This window comes from Aythya fuligula, chromosome 2 (genome assembly GCF_009819795.1).
Source record: "Aythya fuligula isolate bAytFul2 chromosome 2, bAytFul2.pri, whole genome shotgun sequence".
Classification (NCBI taxonomy): domain Eukaryota; kingdom Metazoa; phylum Chordata; class Aves; order Anseriformes; family Anatidae; genus Aythya; species Aythya fuligula.
The window spans coordinates 44,722,297-44,741,967 of record NC_045560.1 but is presented as its reverse complement, the minus strand read 5'-3'; the positions used below and the strand labels follow the sequence as shown (position 1 = coordinate 44,741,967).

General features: G+C 37.6%; 1 protein-coding gene across 3 annotated transcripts in view; it reads left to right on the top strand.

Moving 5' to 3' along the window:
* Positions 1-19,463, top strand: part of CAPN7 (calpain 7) — a 31,260-nt gene extending 11,797 nt beyond the window's left edge. For 2 of the 3 annotated variants that reach the window (XM_032182672.1, XM_032182674.1), the window contains 12 exons: positions 1,267-1,413; positions 3,049-3,155; positions 4,391-4,511; positions 4,754-4,898; positions 5,874-5,973; positions 7,296-7,431; positions 7,867-7,942; positions 10,321-10,466; positions 10,959-11,021; positions 13,587-13,717; positions 15,300-15,392; positions 15,472-19,463. In XM_032182672.1, the coding sequence (XP_032038563.1) occupies positions 1,267-1,413; positions 3,049-3,155; positions 4,391-4,511; positions 4,754-4,898; positions 5,874-5,973; positions 7,296-7,431; positions 7,867-7,942; positions 10,321-10,466; positions 10,959-11,021; positions 13,587-13,717; positions 15,300-15,392; positions 15,472-15,616 (1,410 nt within the window). In that variant the 3' untranslated portion in view covers positions 15,617-19,463. The remainder of the gene's footprint in view (positions 1-1,266; positions 1,414-3,048; positions 3,156-4,390; positions 4,512-4,753; positions 4,899-5,873; positions 5,974-7,295; positions 7,432-7,866; positions 7,943-10,320; positions 10,467-10,958; positions 11,022-13,586; positions 13,718-15,299; positions 15,393-15,471) is intronic. The other variant, XM_032182675.1, reaches the window with a different exon arrangement.
* Positions 19,464-19,671: the final 208 nt, after the last annotated feature.

Here is a 19,671-nt window from a genome sequence, read left to right as displayed (position 1 = left end):
GAAAGTGATTTTTAATTGTTAAACTTTTTGGGATTCACTTTGGTAGTGAAATATGTAACAATAGAGATTTTATCTGCAGACGATCATGAGAATAGCTTTACTCCCATTCAATTCAAAAAAAAGAAGTTTACATTGCATAAAGGAGTTATGAAAACCATACAGGAAAAAAAATGCATCCCATATTCATGAATGAGTATTCCTTTTCTCAACCCCATCTCAGAAAAAAAAGTTACAGAACTAGAAAACTACCAAGAAGAACTTCCAAGGAAGGCTATAGGCCTGGAATGGTCAAAGGACTAAATTGGATGACCAAAGACTTCTAGTAAAGAGAGGAGATGCCTGAAGATAAATAACAGAGCTTTATGACCTCACAAGTATAATTTTCTTAGTGCATATAAATAAGGACATAAAATTGTGTAGCAGTCACTATTGCAGATCATTGTGGGTGATGAATGTTTATGGGAGTTCAAAAATCAAGTGGTTCTATTTAGAGAGAAAGGGCTGCGGGGGTGAGTCTTCAAATGCTATTAAATGCTAAGATACAACCTCTGGGTCAGGAAGTCTGTTGGCAACCCAACAGATACTTCATGGAAGTATCATTTACGTACTTGACAAGCTCTTCATACTCTTTCCAAAAGATCTCCTAATCGCTGCTTTCTGTTAGGATTAATGACTGTGTTTTGTGGAAAAGATTGTCTATTCTTAAATGAATAGGATTTGACCAGAAATGTTGCTTTGACATTATTTTTCCTTTCAAGAGAGAAGAAATTTAAATCTGGAACTAGAGACTGTGAAAGTAATACGACATGTTTTGTTTTGCTGTAGATATGTAACTTTATTTTCCTGCTGGCTACTGAACATAGTATACATTCTTTTTCCTAATTAGATGAGGGATATTTGTGGCTTTTTTTTCTTTCTTCTACTGCTGGTAATTACCGAGCTTTTCTGTAGCTGCCTTCAGTAGATGTTAAACACTTTGTGAGCGAGTACTGTCAACATCTCCATTTTATATAGGGGAAACTGAGGCAGGTGCTTACTGGTCACCTGGTGGACCAGCATATGCAACACCTGGCGACACAATTTCTTGTTCACAAGGGCAAATCACTGCAGGATTGATATGGGTGTCCACATCTAAGAGTGGTCAGGTCTGGCTGTGTCTCAGAAGATACGTATTGCTGAGAGTTTGGTTTTGTTATGGTTCTAGAAGTATTTCCAGAACACTGCATTAGCTTTAGGATGACTTTTTCATTTGTTTATTTTACGCAGGTAATCATAGATGACCAGTTACCTGTTGATCATAGTGGGGAACTCCTCTGCTCTTATTCTAACAATAAGAATGAATTGTGGGTATCACTAATAGAAAAGGCCTACATGAAGGTCATGGGAGGATATGATTTTCCTGGATCAAATTCTGTAAGTAGTAGATTATTTCTAACAAGCAAAAAAAAAAAATCCAGTTAGATAACCTGTCAAATAACTTTCCTTCTAGTGAGATCAAAATTAATTATTTGTAGAGGCAAGTCTTTGATTCCTTCTGTTTGTTTGTTTTTTTCCTGTTTCTTCATTCCACAAGTGTACTTAACTATGCTTGATGAGATCTCTGCCCATGAAAGTGTCTTACTCATTCTAGTTTGATGGAGTTAATCTTGGTACTCGGACTGTAGGACTGGAATGTATGGTTGGAAAGTATTTGTGTTCTTATTGAGTCTAGGTGAAAATTTTGGGCAAAGTTATAACTTCTTTTGCCTGCATCAATAATGCTGATTTGTGATTCAACCGTTATTCTATCAATAGGGCAGTTTTTCCTTTTTAGGTCAAAGAGTCGGATAGGAAAGGAACAGACTGAAGTATTCCATGTATATGGAGGGAGCAAGTACTTCTGGTCTGTGCAAGTTTACCACGTTGTTCCGTGCATTTATATGTTTCAGGTTCCTATAGTTTAGCTACTGATATTAATTAATAATTAATAATTAATAATTAATAATAATGATGCAGCTAACTTGACATGCAAACTATTCTTTCAAAGAGGCTACTTGACTCAAATGAGTTGCCCAAATAATCTTCATTCATTAATTAAGAAGTATTTCTGATCTTTTTTTTTTTTCCATTCAAACTTCTTAAGAGTGTTAATAGTGTATTTTTGATTCCATGGTGCTGTTTGTGTTCTAGTTGGTGTCTTGATAATTACATTTTTTGTGGGTATGACAGGTAATCATCACCTTTGGAAATATACAAAGCCACGTTTGTCTTGATAAGCAAAAGGAGTAAATGTAGCGTGCTTTTGTATGCTATAAAAACATGTATGTTTATGTCAGTGGTGGGCTGACGTTTTGCAGAGCAAAAAATCATGAGACAATAGCTGTGTTATCTACATTGTCCTCCTTTAACTTGCTATCTGGAAAAACAGCTTGACTCATGACATTTAATCTCCACCCATCCCACGTCTTTTGACTATATTATAGCTTCCTTGTCTGTTCAGGTTTACTTACTGTCTGTGTTGTGTTTGTAATTCCTGAAAATCCTACCCACCAGTGCTGTTTATTGACCCTTCAAGCATTTATAGTTCCTGCTTTTCCTTTGAGGAGTACAAAGCAAAAGAAGCAGTATTTTAAGGAGATGAAATGGAGAGATTAAAGCATCTTTTAACAGGAAAACATGAAAGGCCTTACCAAAAAGAATAAAAAACCTAAACCCTGAGCCTTAGAAATAAAAGTTAAATAATTAAAAATGCATTTATAATATCGAGGTTCTAAATATTTCTTCTGAGATTGTGCTTTAAAAGTGTATGAATCAAAGAAGTAAATGCAACACTTCATAGAACTGCGCATGATTGATCACTTTTTAATGCTTATGTAGCTTTGAAATTCTGGTTCTTCATCAGTTCATTTTCTAATTCTATATAGTCTAAATCTTGAGCCTTTTATGTATGGAACTATATTGTAGCACATATACTTGGTTTCTTTCAAGGCACTTATAATTTATGTGCAGGGCATTGTAAGCTTATAGATGGGTTATCTGTTATGATTTTTTTGGATATTTGTATTTCAGAATATTGATCTCCATGCACTGACTGGTTGGATACCGGAAAGAATCGCCATGCACTCTGACAATCAAGCTTTCGATAAAGATAGCACTTTCAGAATGCTCTATCAGAGGTAGATATTCTCTCTTAGCTAATTAAAATGATTAGTATTTGAGCAACTACGCAGCAAAGAGCAGGTCGGAACCACTGTATAAGTTCAGTCTTTAATAGGTAGAAGGAAGTATAGGAAGCGTATCCCCTGGAATTTGATCTGCTGTCTCTAGCAAGTGGATACAGTATGGTGTTAATCACATCACAAGATCTTGGTTATGTTCCACTAGTAAATCTGGAGGAGCAGCAGAAAGCTGGTCAAAACTGTGATACTGATCTTCAGGCTTACTGTAACAATTCTACTTCTAGTGCAAGATACAGCTGTCAGCTGTATTAAACATCAACTAGCAGGTACTTTGATTTATTTCAAAACTTTCTGTGCAACCAGTTTCTTATGCATTTCACAGCAGTGAAAGGGGGATATTCTATTGACTGAAACAACTCCATTCATGATGAGAGTGCGTGACTATTTTTCTACAGTGCTTTTTCAGTAGGTTAGGAACTCTCACTTAATTGCTAATAGCTTTTCAGATATTCTGGCATTGCAGTTTGGAGATGTGGCTGCAATTAGGATGAGATCATAGCTTCACAGTTGTTGTTGATCTGTGCTAGACTGACAATCCGTAGTGCAATGACCCTGTAAACCACGTAGGAACCCTGAATGCATACTTGCTTTTTTAGCATGTGCTAGAAAGCATGTTAGTAGGTCTTCACAGCCATGCTTGCTGTGAAGTTAATGACTGCAATTCAAAACAATTGCAGAACTGAGTTGTTGATGTTCAGACCCTATAGGCCTGTGCTGAATAAGACAAAACCTTAGCGTAAATATTTGCAAAAGCCTAGAAGGATTAATTTTTCTTTCTTGTTTGGGAAAGCCACCTCAAAACCCTGGCGTCAGTGGAGTTGTTGATTTACTCTATGTAGTGATTTAGCTAAGTGTTGATGAAACCATGTTTGTGTTCAGCTGAAGATCTGTGAAGAGTCACTTTAATAAGTGCTACAGATTGAACTTCAGGTTGACAGATGATGATTTTTTTTGTTTGTAACAAAAGTAATAATTTTTTTTTTACGTGCAGCCTGTACTTAAATACTGTAAGAAAATAGTTCCACTGTGATTTCTGACTACAAAAAATGTATTTCTGTTTTTTTTTAAGCATTGTCACACAAATAGTGTACAAACATACCATTGCAGTGTCTGTCAAAAGTGAGTTTGCAACTGGTAACGTTTTAAGTTATTTTTCACCTCTTTTTGAACAGATTTCACAAGGGGGATGTCCTTATCACAACAGCAACAGGTGTGATGTCTGAAGAGGAAGGAGAAAAATGGGGTTTAGTTCCAACCCATGCCTATGCAGTCTTGGATATAAGAGAATATAAGGTACCGAGTGAAACTGAAAGATTTATCAGATACCTGCTTGAAATTTGTGTCTGAGATAGGTATCTACTGATTTTTGTTCTAATGGCTTATACAGTTTATTTTGTCTGAGCTTCACTGGGAAATTCCAGAAGCCTTAATGATGATGTATTTCCTTAAGATATTGGTCTGTATTCCGTATTCATATATTTAAAAAAGGTATCTTGACAAGATGAATCCAGCAATTTTATTTTGTATTTCTTTAGGGACTTAGATTCCTTCAGTTGAAAAACCCCTGGAGCCACTTACGTTGGAAGGGAAGATACAGTGAAAATGACACAAGAAATTGGACCCCAGATTTACAAAAATATTTGAACTTTGATCCGAGAACAGCTCAGAAAATAGACAATGGTAATAAGCATAAAAAGTAGCTATATAATTAAATAACGTAGATCTTTGTGGTTTATCCCTGAAGAAAGGTAGAAAGAAATACAGAAAAAATAGCAGTCCTGTTTTTTCTGATACTTATGAATGATTAGCTCATTATTTACTTGGTGATTCATTTAGTAAGGAGTTATGTATCTGTAGAATCTAATAGTTAAAATTATTCATGTAGTTTTATATACATTTTAAGGGAGCTAATTTTTCAGACTGTATTGACATACTGCTTTTGTTTTCTAAGTGCAGCTATTCTCTGTATAGTTTTTTTTAGTGCTGCGAGATATGCAGCTGCCTGTATCAGGGACTTGCATTATGATGGTGTTACCTTTTTTGAGAGTTCACTTCCATCAGGAATCTGTCAGTTTGCAGGTGGTGTTGGTTGGAGTTGTAATTAAGCAAGCTATAGAGAATTAAAACAAATCCATGAGAATTGTAAAGACGAAGCAGATTGGGGGTGCCAAAACAAAATCCCATGGATATTGGATGAAGTACCTTAGAAATACATTTAAACATACTCAAGTTTATTGAATGTTTTACTGAGCTACTAAACTAGGTCTCTGAACTAGAGGAGCCTATTTGACTATGTATTTTTTTTTCTCAGAAACTTAGGAAATAGGCAGTTCAGAATCAATAAGTGATGTATTTTTTTTGGCTACAACAAAGATTTTCTCATGTTCCTGATTAGAGCTTGAGAATGAAAAATGTCCCGACAGCTTCAGGTTGAGAATTTGGAGATGTGCAGTTATTCTTTGCTTTTCTTGTTTCAACTTGTTTGTTTTAGGGATTAAGTTTAAATTTAGGAACATGGGCAATGCAAAATTATGACTATTTTTACAGAAATGTGGGTTTATATAACCTCTATTATTTGCCTAGAAAGAGACTTCTGAAAAAAAGAGTAAAAGCAAGGTGTCTGGTAAGCAAACAGTAACAGCAGTCCCTTTTTAGGGATCTTCTGGATTGCCTGGGAGGACCTGTGCCAGTACTATGATGTTGTCTATTTGAGTTGGAACCCAAGTCTTTTTAAAGAGTCTACGTGTATTCACAGGTTGGTCCAAGAGAAATTTTTTGTCAATATAGCATTAAAATGTTTTGAGGTGTTTGCTTCCGTCCATTCTTCCCAGTTACAGCTGAAGAGCTTGGACTCTGACCATGGTCCCAAGCCTGCCTTTATATTTCTAAATTCAGAACTCAGGCTTGGAGCGTTTCTGTAATGTTCTTACAACTCCTGTGACCTTTACGATGATGCTGTGGACATAAGGTTGTGTAAGCAGCTTCTGACCTCAGTCCTTTATCTCTGTATGGGAACAGAAATCAGATTTTTGTGCACTCCGTGTTTGTTTAATCAGTCACTAGGCTATGCTTGAGTAACCTAGCTTTTATTTGAAATTGTTTTTCCTGGACAGTTGCAAGTCATTTGTGCAGTGCCTGTTGTCTTTACAAGGTGTGTTCACTCACACCAGAACGGTCAAATTCCATTTTTCACCAGTGTTAGTTGTCTTGTGTTAACTTCCTTGGCTGTTGATTTTTCTGAACACAATACCTATCTCCCACCTAGTACCCAGCACATTCAGCCTTTCCGTTACCCATTTTGAGGAGAAATGCCTCAGTTTCTGGTAGTGAGGGTTCCTCTCTCTTCCCACTCCAGTATGCTGTACCACACCCCCATATTCTCCTCAGGGCTACTCTCATCCATTCTCTGAGGCAGAATGATAGTAATAATTTGAAGCTCAGCTGATAATGCAGCCAGCCATTCACACATGCTGCCCAGTTAAAAAGGGTGGGAGCGTCAACGGGACTTAAGAATGGCTTCATCCATTTTTGTTCCTAGTTTGCCATGTTTTGCATCGTCGCCAATACTTCGTGTTTTTCCCCACCGTATTTTTCTTGTCTGGACAGTTCATGAGGCAGGTTTTGTAACAGGGTACCTAAAGGATTTAAGACTTCATGCAGGCACCTTTCCAAACATGAAAGAGATTAATTTTAATTTTAAAGTTTACCTGAATAAAAAACGATGGGGAAAAAATTGGCAATAGTGACAATATTTGGCTAGCTCATAATCCATGAATTGTTCACCTTTTCCTGTGCTTTGTGTGGTTGCAGTCACCATACCAAACAAGCTGTTTGCATTTAGCATTGCTGATAACCATGCTTGTATAGTAGCAAAGTCATTTATAAAAACAAATATAAGATAAAGCTTCTGACATGGCAATTACGAATACAGTAGTTGTAGATACCAGTAGAAAATTAGCCTTTGGTAATTTTGTTAGTGATAATAGATAGCTCTGTATGCATGTAGGATTTTCAGTTGGTTTTCAAAATGCAAATCAATATCCTACTGATCTAACGAAGTGTCTGCATTGCTTCTAGTACTTGGGATGCAAAACAAGGTCCAGTGAAGGATGCTTACAGCCTGGCTAATAATCCTCAGTACAAACTGGAGGTCCACTGTCCACAAGGTGGTGCTGCAGTCTGGGTGCTGCTTAGCAGACACATCACAGATAAGGTGCCAAGTTCTTTCTAGATTGAATTCTATGATGTCTTCTGTAAATTTTTCGATACTGCTGTCTCTGGTATGAGCTTATATTTTCACGTTCAGGTATGTGTGCATGTATGTGTATATATATATAGATTTTAAATTCAGTGGGTATAGATACCTGCATACAAGATTGTTGAAACGGACCCAGAGTAAAAAATTGAGAGAGTACACCGTAAGGGTACTGAAGTAATTCTAAATCCTGAGGGCCTGAACTTTTTTTCCGTGAGATTGTTCATAGTTTATATCAGATGTTTTAAAAGGAATTGGTCAGGTATTTCAGTAAATACAGCTATGAGACCATACCGTGTGATGATTGAAGGGTTTGAGAGAATGTTATACTTGATTTAATGTTAGTTACATTCCACAGAAATATATATCTCTACTTAATTTGTGTTTTTATAGGATGACTTTGCACACAATCGGGAATTCATTACAATGGTTGTATACAAGACTGATGGCAAAAAAGTTTACTATCCAGGTTAGTATACTGTGATTGTCAAAAAGATGATGTTTAAAAGTAAATGAATTCTTGCAAAGGATTTTGTAGGAAAGAGAGGCACAGTTTGTTTTAAAACTGGATGTCTCATTCTAAGAGGTCAGTCTTTTGAAATAGTTGTTCGAGCATTTGACCATCTTTGATAGACTACACTGAAGGAATAAAACAAACTGCAAGCATTAGAAGCGCTGAGCCCTATTTAGAACTTTACCATAGTGCTGCTAACACTTGATTTTGCCACAGCATTTTCTTTATTGACCTGTTTATTTTGCAGTGGCAGTAGTTAATGTTTAAAGAGACACTGCTTCTGTTTATCAGATAGCATGGTTATTTCCCACATTGGTGAAATGATTTTGGTTTACAGCTTCTCCTAAATGAAAATGATCAATGTTAACTGTTCTGTGAGCATGGCTTTGCAAAGTATCTAAAGTAAGTTCATGAGATACTCTAAAATATTTTGAAGTGTTCAGCTGCATCGGGTATGTAATGTTTAAGAAAATATTTAGATGTTTAATTTTATCCAAGCATTACATTACTCTTGGTCATTATAGGTCAGATTCTGCTTACCCTAAGAAGAAGGGGATTGATTTTTGGAGCTTTGTTGTAGCTGCAGAAAAGCCATGCATGTTTTATTTCAAGACAAATAGCAGATCTGAGACACAGGAAGTAAAGGTAATGGCTAGGTAGACTGCAACCTTAAGGTAGAACTGATAACACCATGGTTTTATTTGTTCTCTATGTCACCATAGAGGTCTTGGCATTTTAAAAAACAAACAAACAACAACAGCAACAAAAGACCTCCTTGAATTAATTCAGTGAAAATGCATCCTATCATAAGCAGGATTTGGTTTGTTTCTTTTACAGTTAGAGAACCCCTTCAGAACTAGGGTTGTGTTCAGATAGCTGTTCACACAACAGGTAATAGCAGGAGTTAATCAGAGAGCAGCTTCTAAAACTCTTCTGAACAAAGAGAGTGGAATTTGTGCTTGTTTGTTATTATTTTCTGTGCATTTTTTTAATTCTCCTACTGGAATGGCTGATAAGTGTTATGGTGTTCTCTGGTCTTGTTTCAGTTAACTATGCCAACCAGTTTGCCTAAAATCCAAATGCTCTTTGAACAGAAAGCATCCACTGAGACCTTACCAAATAATCACCACTTGTTGCAAGAGCTGATCTTGTTAAAGAATTTGCTCCACCTTAGTGCCCAAGACATGCTTGTGATTTTGCTGGTTCTTGTAGCAATGCTTTTGCATGTGTGTTATACTGAAAACATTCTCAAGTGGGCAAAAAACATATTTGTACAGTGAAGGAACTGTTCAGTTGTGCTTGAAACAGTCTTCCAGCAAGACTATTAACAAGAGCTGGATAATTCATCTGCTTTCTCTTGCTACCCAAACTCTTTTATAAACTTTTAATCTCACGAGCTCAAACTCATTTAAAACCCTTTTCCATGGAAATAGATTTGTCAAGCTGCAGTATTATTTTTACCATCTGTTGAAATGAGATCAGAACAAAGCAGGTTAATCCTTTGGCACAGAGGCAGGGCTTTCCCATTCCTAAGCTTCTCATTGTTTTATATTAATCCTTTCCCCTCTCCCATGTTGCTTTGTAGAACAAAGGACCTGATCCTGGGTCTGTTGAAGTAATTGGCTAGGTTTGTTCTTGCTTCGCTAAAATTAAAAGAAGTCTGGAAATAACCAATTAGAGGCTGAATAACGAACTGTATTGTGTAATTGTAAAAGAAAATGTTTGGGATGTTTATAACAAATGCTGCATTTGCATTGCTACTGGGATGCAACTACATGTACGTGTGCAATGATACCAAGGGGGAGGGAAAAAGATGGAGATAGTGTTTTTTTTGTTGCTTTTTTGTTGTCTCCTGAAGACATCAAGATTGTTGCAGAATCTCATTTACCAACTGGAACTGTCCTATCAATAGAGAAGGGAGCATCTCTAGAAGATGCTTCATAGATTTATTTGTATAGAATACTCAAACATTCTTCATTCTTTTCTTTAAACTTCAACATAATCCCAGTAGGTCTCCTCTGGATAGAGAGATGGTAGGAGATGGGCAAGCATTTCTTGTAAGTCATGGGATCTAAGCTGAACTTTTAAGTGCAGAATTTGTCCTGACATGTGATGTACCTCTCCTGAAAATGATAGTTGTTCTTAATATTATTTGTCCTTTTTTATGAGCAAATCTTGAGGCTTTCTTTTGAGAGCACTGAAGTCTGCATATAGTCTGACCTTAGTACCAACAATCTGACTTTCTGGGTAAAATTCGCTGATTATAAAATGGCTAAGAAGTTTACCAAGCTGGGGAATTTTTTTGATGTGCAAAAAGTCCTTTTCCTTTTCAGCTGATCCTCCTCCATATATTGATGGTATTCGGATCAACAGCCCCCATTATCTGACCAAGATAAAGTTGACCTCTCCAGGGACCCATACGTTTACCTTAGTGGTGTCCCAGTACGAGAAACAAAACACTATCCATTACACCATCAGGGTACGTACTGTTGGCTTCAAATGTAATGTAATGTAAGTAGTTATAGCATAAAATGTAATGTATTTGTTAATTTGATGAACAAGAATGCTTTTGGGTTGATATTGTTACTTTGAGGGAGGCTATGAATGATGGAGCAGAACCACTGAATAATGTGCTTGATAATGTTCTCCCCTGTAGTTAAGACAATGTATTGTGTCTATGCAATATAGTTGGGGGACAGGGACAGGACTCGCCTGCCTTGGCAGTCAGCCACTACTTTTCCCCTGAGATCTCTTCTGATTAGAGATGGGCTCCAATGACCTCCATCCTTCTTACCCAAGTATTAAAGCTGCATTTCCTTTTGTGGTGATTTTTCAAAGCACGTAAAGTGAACAACTATCTAAAAACTGCGTGTGTAGGCAATTTTCCTTTTTTTTTCTTTTCTAATATGTTATGATTTCATGTGAAAAGTGCCAGATGAATGCATAACCAACTTCTGCTTTTACAACACAGGTGTATTCCTTGTGCAAGTTTACCTTTTCCAAGATTCCTACACCTTACACCATTTCCAAACGGGTAAAGAAATATTTTCTTTTATGGGTCACTGTATATAATTCTGTTTTGGCTTTTCCATATGTGAGATATGTAAGGTTTCTAAATACATTTTTACACTAATGCCCAGAAATGCCAGCTTAGGCTATTGTCTTGCAAACAAAACTTCTTAGCGAGGTCAACTGAAGCTTAATCTAAGTAATCTGAGCATACCTAGTATAACACCAATCCTGTACTTTTGTTATATATAACATGCCAAAGCTGCTCTTTAGGTATTGTTCGTACCAACATAAAAGCCTTGGGTGGTTGACTCACTCTGTTCACACCACTCTGTAAGAATAGTTGCTTAACTTTTATCGGCATAAAAATCCTATTTGGTACGTAAACTCCATCTTTGTAGTAGTGTTACAGCTGTACCAGTGCAGATAGTACTATAAAACCTTTGTAGAATAGGCAGACCTTTGGAGTAACAGCCTGTACCCTAATATGCAATTATTGTGCGGAGATCAGATTGTGCCAATGCTACTGTAGAGTAAAAACTCAGCCAAGAATGTCACTCGTTTTCCTTTGTTAGAAGTGCATGGTTTTCTTGAAAAATTCTTGGCATGACGGGGCAAAATCAGCAATGGCAAAGTAAAAGCACCAATACCAAGACTGTGACAAATGGACTTAGCATGGCAATATCATGATACTTTACTGGTCTTCAATTTTGCTAAGGCATCTCGAAAGTCTTTAATCACTGGGATAAGCAGTTGCACTGCAAAATAGGAATGAGGTGATATATGGATGGTACGTTTCATATAGAAATGGTCCCTAAGAGTAGAGCAGCGGGGGCAAGAGCAAAAAACTTGACTAAAACTAGCAAGAAGCCCAGGCGGTTTGGGGGCCGGCTGCTGGTAGTATTTCAGATGTTAACATGAGCTGCAGTTATGCGTTCAGCTGAGGTATAAATATAGACAGGAGATCACAGGATGATGTTTATTTTCAGAGCTATACCTGGTATTAGCAATTTCATCCTCAAGAAAGAATAAATTACCAGCTGTTAACTTTCATCTCTCTACTTGATCTGTACGTACCCTGGGAAATCCTAATATAGACAGAAGTTTTCTGTGCAAAGAAGCAGTGTCTTCAGGAAAAGAGAAACGGGGCTACGCTGAGCCACAGTGGAACGGTCCATTTTCTAGGATGCTTGTGCCTGAAGTTGAGGATTATGTTGCTTCATGTAGCCAAGGCACCATACCATCTTGCAGCTAGGCTCTTAAGTTTGGACAGTGTTTTGTAACAGCCCCTTGAATCTAGCTTGTTTGGGAGAGTAGTGAGTGGCTCGAGAGATTCCTGGGAACAATGTGAACACTCAGTGCAGAAAATTGTCACTTCTAGCTCTTAAAAACTGAGTTGGGAGAATGGTTTAAGAAGGCAAAAACACACTGAAGGTGACACAGCTGTTTGAGGCAGGTCATCTGTTTGATGTTGTAACATGTTTAAAGAGAGAATTAAGTATGTGGAAACCTGTTAATTATTTGAAGCTGTGTCTAGTCTTCAACCAAAAAGCATGTTCTATCTGTAGGATTACATGCAAAAAGCAAGTTGCCTTTCTTTAATGCTTACTTGTTATTTGTTTAGTAGTTACCGCAGTTAAAAACAAGCAGATAACTAATTCACAGTTTGCCAGCAAAAGGAAGCTCTGTTAGATATCTCATACTAAAATTGAGAGGTCAACCTCTGGCACTAGCCTAGCTGTAGTGGGGCTCCTGGAGCAAAGTCCAGCTGAGCTGGTTTTTGGACAGCGAGCAGAAAAACTAAATCACAAGAAAAAAATCTTGTTCCCTGCTGGTTTGACGGAAAGGGGAGGGAAGTAACATCCAAGGAATGTATCTCAGCCATAAATTTGTGCGAATGCCTGGCATGTCTTGCAAGTCTAAGCTTTCACTTTAATGACTAGCAGGGGAACTCGCAAACAGATGGCCTGTTTTCTCCACGTCTGAGCAGCATGCTTTTTCTTGTATTTCTTTGTCCCTTTGGAATCTGTCCTCACGGATACCTTTCTTGTCCCTGCAGTGCTGTTTCTCAGAGTGCATGGATGTGAATGGACTAGTAGTGGGAGGAGTGATTTCCAAAGCAAAGGCTATAACACAAGCAATGTTGTCACTCTTACGCTGTTTCTGCTTCTCATTTGGTACAACAGAGGAGATTTTGGGAGAGGAGGGAAACAACAACAAAAACATGACAAACCAAACACAACAAAAAACCTTGAAGCAGATACAGGATAGATGGGAATACAGGTTCTTCCTTAGATACAATTGCTCATAGTCAAAAACATTCACTGGGTCCTGTTACTAAATGTAAGCTGAAATAGCCTACCTTTACAAGGGATTGAAGGCTTTGAGTGAGGTAGGTGGAGGACTGCAGTGAAACTTTCTGAATGCTAACACATTCTGCATTTCACTTACACTTAAAAAATAAAAATAAAAATACAGAGATTCCTTCAATCAGTGACATCTGAACTGAGAGGATTTTCTAGTCTTATATTGCTTTTCTATACACACAAACCCTCAGGATATAAACATTTCTGTATTTCTCATTTCTTAGGTTAATGGACAATGGAAAGGTCACAGTGCTGGAGGATGTGGAAACTTCAGAGACAGCTACAAAAATAACCCCATTTATCAGTTCCAGATGGACAAGAGTGGGCCATTACTAATTGAACTACGTGGACCAAGGTTTGTAGAATAAGCATGTACCAACACAGTGGGAGTATTATGTGCTGTGGACAAGTGTGGTCAGTATTTTCCAAGGAGCGGGTGGGAAGTGCCCTGAAAACCCAGAAGACGAGATCCAGGAGGCAGCTCAGATAAATAATACTATTTGTTTCTAGCTTCACCAGCAGTAGCAATTTAAACTTCCATTTTTTGCTACGAAGGAAATCCTTGATGTACAGGAAAAGCAGGAGTCTTCTTTCGTTTTAGTTCTGGGGTCTGAGCAGAGCTAGGTCTCGCAGAGTAGGGAAGAGGGTACAAAGGACTTGTTTCCTCATATAATTATGTTATGATCATACTTCCTTTTCTTTTATAGCAGAGCTAATATGCAGGATACTAAACACTAACTTAAGGGGTTCTTAAATAATGGCCTGGGCAGTAGCTTGAGCTCTGAAAGTGCATTAACTCTGCGACCTGCAGATCAGGAGGAAAAAATGGATGTCAGTGCCCTGTGGAGTATCTTTCACATTAAAAGCTTCTCCCTGGTGTTGCAAGTGATATTTATAAGTTTATGGGCACTCAGCTGTTGCTCTGGTAGAATATACCTGTATCAACTACTGCGTCCTGTTCCTGGAAGGGCTTAAGAGGACTGAGAGTTGGAGGGGAGATTTGAGAAAGCAGAACATAAAATAGGCTTAACTTATAAACGTAGCTCAAAGCTTTTGACCCTCACAGCCCCATTTGCACACAAAGTAGTGTCAGTATGTTTTGTTTTTTTTTAAATAATGTTTTCTCATAACTGGTATTCTGACTACTGAGGTTATGCAGGTCAAATTCCTACAGCAAAATTCATTCTCTACCTCAAAATGCCAGCATACGGAGCTTCTAACTAGCAATGTATCTCTTAACGTGCAGTCAAGTGTTGTGATGGTTCTTTCGTCTTTTTTTTTTTTTTTTGCAAAGCTGTACACTGTGAAATAGCAGCACATCTTTTTCCTCCCCTTTTGAGGAAACTCCTCTTGTGAAATGAAGATGAGTACAGATGTGTTTCTATGAAGGTGTGGCTCTCCTGCTCCACTAATGAAGCATTTCTTTTTCTGTATGCATTTTCTGCATTTTTAGTTTGTTCTTGGGCACTTTGAATGACAGGGCCAGCTGTGCCTGTTGCATGTATTAAGATGTAGTAGACAAATTGTCCCAAGTTGTAACGCAACATGAGAAGTTCTGCTGAGATGACCAACATTCCCATTCCTCTGACAGTGATCAGATCACAGCCCAGGATCTGTGCCACTCAGCACAGAAATATGTCACCACAAGCTTAACCACTTGAAGGCTGTTTTGGTGCAGAGACAAAACTAGCAGTAATTTTCCATGGAGTACAGCTCTGAAATGGATGTGCGTGTCTTCCTCCAAACTGTGCAGTCGTGTTGTGGTAATTTTCATTAGCAGTTCTGTCACAAATGTTACAAAACTTTAAAATGTGTTCCAGCTGTACTATGCAGTGTTTTTTGGTTCTTTTTTTTTTTTTTTTTTTTTTTTAACAAAAATTGCTCTCCTTATGGTAGTCCTGGTGACCCAAATGACTAAAATGTCACTTTACTTGCAGGCAATACAGTGTTGGCTTTGAACTTGTCACAGTCTCAACAGTAGGAGATCCTGGTTCCTATGGCTTTCAGAAGAAGAGCAGCGGTGACTACAGGTAATAATAGTTCATTCAATGAAGTGTTAGCAGTCTGAAACATTTCAGATCTTATAACGGGTCACTTCTTTTATCGTAGGTGTGGATTTTGCTACTTGGAAGTGGAAAACATACTTGCTGGAGTTTACAACATTATCCCCACCACATTCTTGCCTCAACAAGAGGGTCCTTTTTTCTTAGATTTCAACAGTACTACTCCTCTTAAAGTATCACAGCTTCAGTAAGGAGACAGACTTGTGCACTACTCTTTCAAGAAGTCATTTTGTCCTGTCCTACAGCCTGTGAAGAGGTGAATAACTCTTACTACACAAAGAACGCAATTTTATTTTATGCATAAGTCATAGCCAAAAGCATGGAGTCACCCATTTGCTGATTAATTGTGGTAGACAGCTGTGGTTTTTGCTGCTATGGTATGAGAGTGAGCACTGTTCAATAGGCCTGTGAGCAGGCTAAAATGCTTACGTTCAAATGAACTGGCAGGACATAATTTACTGGAATTTTTCTACATTTCAAATCAAAATATAGTGGGTCTATGTAAGAGAAAAATTAACACTGAAATTCACTTCTCCTGAAATATAGGGCCTATGGGTTTAGGATATCATTCTTAAAACTAAACATCTAGGAAAATGTTATTGTGCATTCTGCTTATTCAGCCTCAGGACCAAATATGTATTGATTGCTATTTGTACTGAATGTCTTGAATGTTTTCAGCACTGAAGTAGCTCTCACATTTCAATGTGAACTTACTACTGCTGAGCATGTTGTCCAGGCTGCCTCTAACATGTTCAGCTTATCTAGAGTGTGTACATAGAAGTAAAAGATAAGGAAGATTCCAGCTTCAGCTATTTCTAGAAGAGGAGCAATGGATTCACCCATATGACATGTGCTTTAAGAGCTGTTATTTTGTATTAGTATTACTTTAATACATATCCTAACACAAGGTACTGTATGGTTTTCTTCCTACTAGCTGCAAAACCTAGCCTGATCACAGTCAGCACTAAAATCAAAAGTTAACCAATAGTCGTGTACAGAGAGCAGAGCATGCCATTCACTTATTAGACGTGAAATGTTTTCAGCTGGAGGTGCACTGTAAGATTCTCTGTATCTACTGAAGTAGTCTCACTGGTGCTAGGGGGTAGTTCACTCCCTCCCATCAGCATCCTAACAAAAATAACAAGGATAAAGCACTTCTTTCCAAATACTTGGCCTGCATAGGAAGGGTCATTTTTAAATTGAAACTGATGAATAAAAGGTAGCACTTAACCCATGCCATCAATAGAAATAAGGTTCAAGTTCCTAAGAAAATAGTGGAAGTGGAATTACTCCAGGGGAGGAAAAAAAAAGTAAAGTCTACTATATCTGCTCTATCTCTAGCCTGTAAGATATATATAAAAATATAAATATCTGAAAAGGATTTAAAGGTTAACTTTTTTTTAAACAAATGACAGGAAAAACTCTATGTGACAAGAGGAGAGGGTACTTTTAAAACAGCCATAGGAAGTTCTTTGCCATTCAGGTTTACCTGGCAGTTTTTTGACCAAAAAGATGTTACTTAAATAGTACCTGTGCTCTAAAAAATAAGATTTGTTCATTAGGAAAGCAAGCACGTAGTACAGGAGAACAAGAAATATCTGTGGCCTCAAGTCACTTTCCTGGGAGTCTGCTATTTACCTTCTCCATAAAGTAAGTCCCTTTTTGTTTCATCTCCTTCATTGGACAGCTTTTTAACAACTGCCTAGCTTTCAAAGGACACTGAAAACATGTCTTTAGACTGCACTTTTCTCAAAGACTGTCTGGGCTTTGTGACAAGTTTGTCACAGTGTGACTTACCTTCTTTTGCAGGGAAGATTCTGATGATTATTGCAATGAATCAACACAGGAAATTGTATGGGCACAAGATGAGCAAAAAGCAAGTCCTTTTTGGTTATCCTTGGCTTTTGGGAGTAGGCAGTTGTGCCAAGGACTACTTCCTCTCTACAAAATTAAAATTTCACTTAGCACAGATTTATAGAGGAAAATATAAATCTTAGCACAGGCTAAACCAGAATATATTGCATCTATTTTTAACACCTATGAAGTTAGAGGTAGTTACGAAGTCTAAATAATATATTCTTGACTGTATAAAAGGCAGATGCCAGAACTAAGTTTTTGCATGTCCTCTGCTGTTTGAGATCAAGCTCATATCTTGTCTGCAGTAAAACCTGATTTTCTTTTGTAGTCTGTTTCTGCTCTGTAGGAAGTTGTCCCCTCCCCTTTTTTGTTTCTCTCTCCAAGCACAAGCTAGTGCCAAAGCTTATGTTGGATGAAATACACATGCAAGGCTCAGCTTCCATATTGTACTGAAGCAAAAGCAAGGAATACTAGACAAAGCTGTCTCTATCCAGACACAGTAACAGTTTGTACATACACAGTACAGTCAGTGCATTGGGTTTAGGCCCATAAATACACAGGATTTAAGTTCAGTATCACTGTCCTTTTTAAGACAAGTCCTGTTCGAATACTGTACCTGCAGAGTTGGTAGAATCCCATCACCGTACATTTCCTTTCACAGGTAGGACAAAACATTCATGTGGAGCATCTCAAAAGAAATACACAAGCTATTCTTGTAAAGTTTGGTCTCTGCCAGTTCTGGTTGTGGCAAATCACTTCTACAATATTATTTTTTGCCATTTTTTATTAGGAAATTAGTCACGATTACTTCTGATATTTTCTGTCAAATGCATACTTTATCACTTTTTTCTGCAAATCTAGAAAAATAATCAGAGATTAAACTGCTCCTTAAGTTTTAGTGCAGCCTCAGCTCAAGATGTAAGTTAAGCTCTTCTTTCCCCTACATCAGTTGTCATTTTTGATCTGTAATGACAATACTAGATTGAGTCAAGCTGGGAAATGCTGCACAGAAAATACTTCTAGAAAAGAGCAAGGCCTGCGTGGGCAAAAATTGAAATAGGTGCACAACAGCTTAGATTGTAACGAGGGTACATTGGTCATGTTACTTTACTCCCACTCATGCAACTCTTGACCATTAAGTGTTCTCTGCCTGTAAACATTCATTTAAAGCCTTTAAAGATTAAACTACAAAGCCTTAGAAAGTTGATTGACCAACAAGCAGACTGTATTGCTAAGTTGTCACATACTGTACAGTTGTAAACTGTCTAAGCTGCAGCTAAATGACAACGAAAGGCAGTTGTTGTAAGGGGCTTTAAGAGGATTTATCGTTTCTTTGATTTACTTAGGCTACTATAAAGAAATTATTTTTTAATTAATATATAATATAATAATATCATAATATCATTGGTGCTGAGGGATAACTGGACTTACTCTTTTAAAAAGTTTGGATGTTCTCCTTGTGTATGTGCTGAAACATCTTTTCTGAGTTTTTTTGTTTTGTTTTTTTAAATCCTACCTTAGAGCTCCGTACACAACACCATATGCTGCTGTTTATAGCTCAGGGTGAGATGCCCCCCCATGCACACACATCTGTTTGTTTTGTTAGGAAGGAATGGGGTTAGTCCTTCATTAATCTAATCCATCAATTTTCAAAGACTTACCAAGAGTTAGAAACTTGATATCATTCATCCATGTACTATGTCATCTGTCCCAAGTCTGAGGTTCAGTCCTAGTTTCCTGATGCAAGTTTCATGAAACTATTTGTACAGTAATTTTTATGCACTTGACCATGTGAACCATAAGGTGTTTGAACAAGCAGCTGCTTAGAATTAAGTTTGTGTACATACAACAGAGGTTTTTATCACTTAGTGAAAAAAATGACATTGAAGTTGTGTGATAATACCAAAGAGTAGTAAAAGGCCTAGATTAAATTTTGCTTTATACATTCTCACTGATCACGTATACTTTGATACACCAGAGGCTTATTTTTATACCCATAAAGGTGGCTACCATCATGTTACACTTCAGAATACATCAAGAATTCCTACAAACAGTAACCAGAGAAAGCTTGTTCGTTTGCCTGTACTCCACAGTGATGTATGTTCATTTAAGTTTGTCATATTTATAATTATGCCTTTTATGGAGTTTAAAATAAAATGAGTTTTCCATTAATTTATTAGACACGCTGTCGTGCCTGCTTGCTTGCACAACTGGAGTGTAATTTACCTGCTGAGCACTGGGGTTGCTGAAGAAGGCGGCTGGAGCAAGATCTTTGAACAAATACTGGAGAAACACAGTGTAACAGGAAGGGTTTGTTGGGTCCCACACCCTGCCACGTTTCTGATCAGTGGCTTTCATCTGCTGGGAACTGAACCCCACCATGACATAC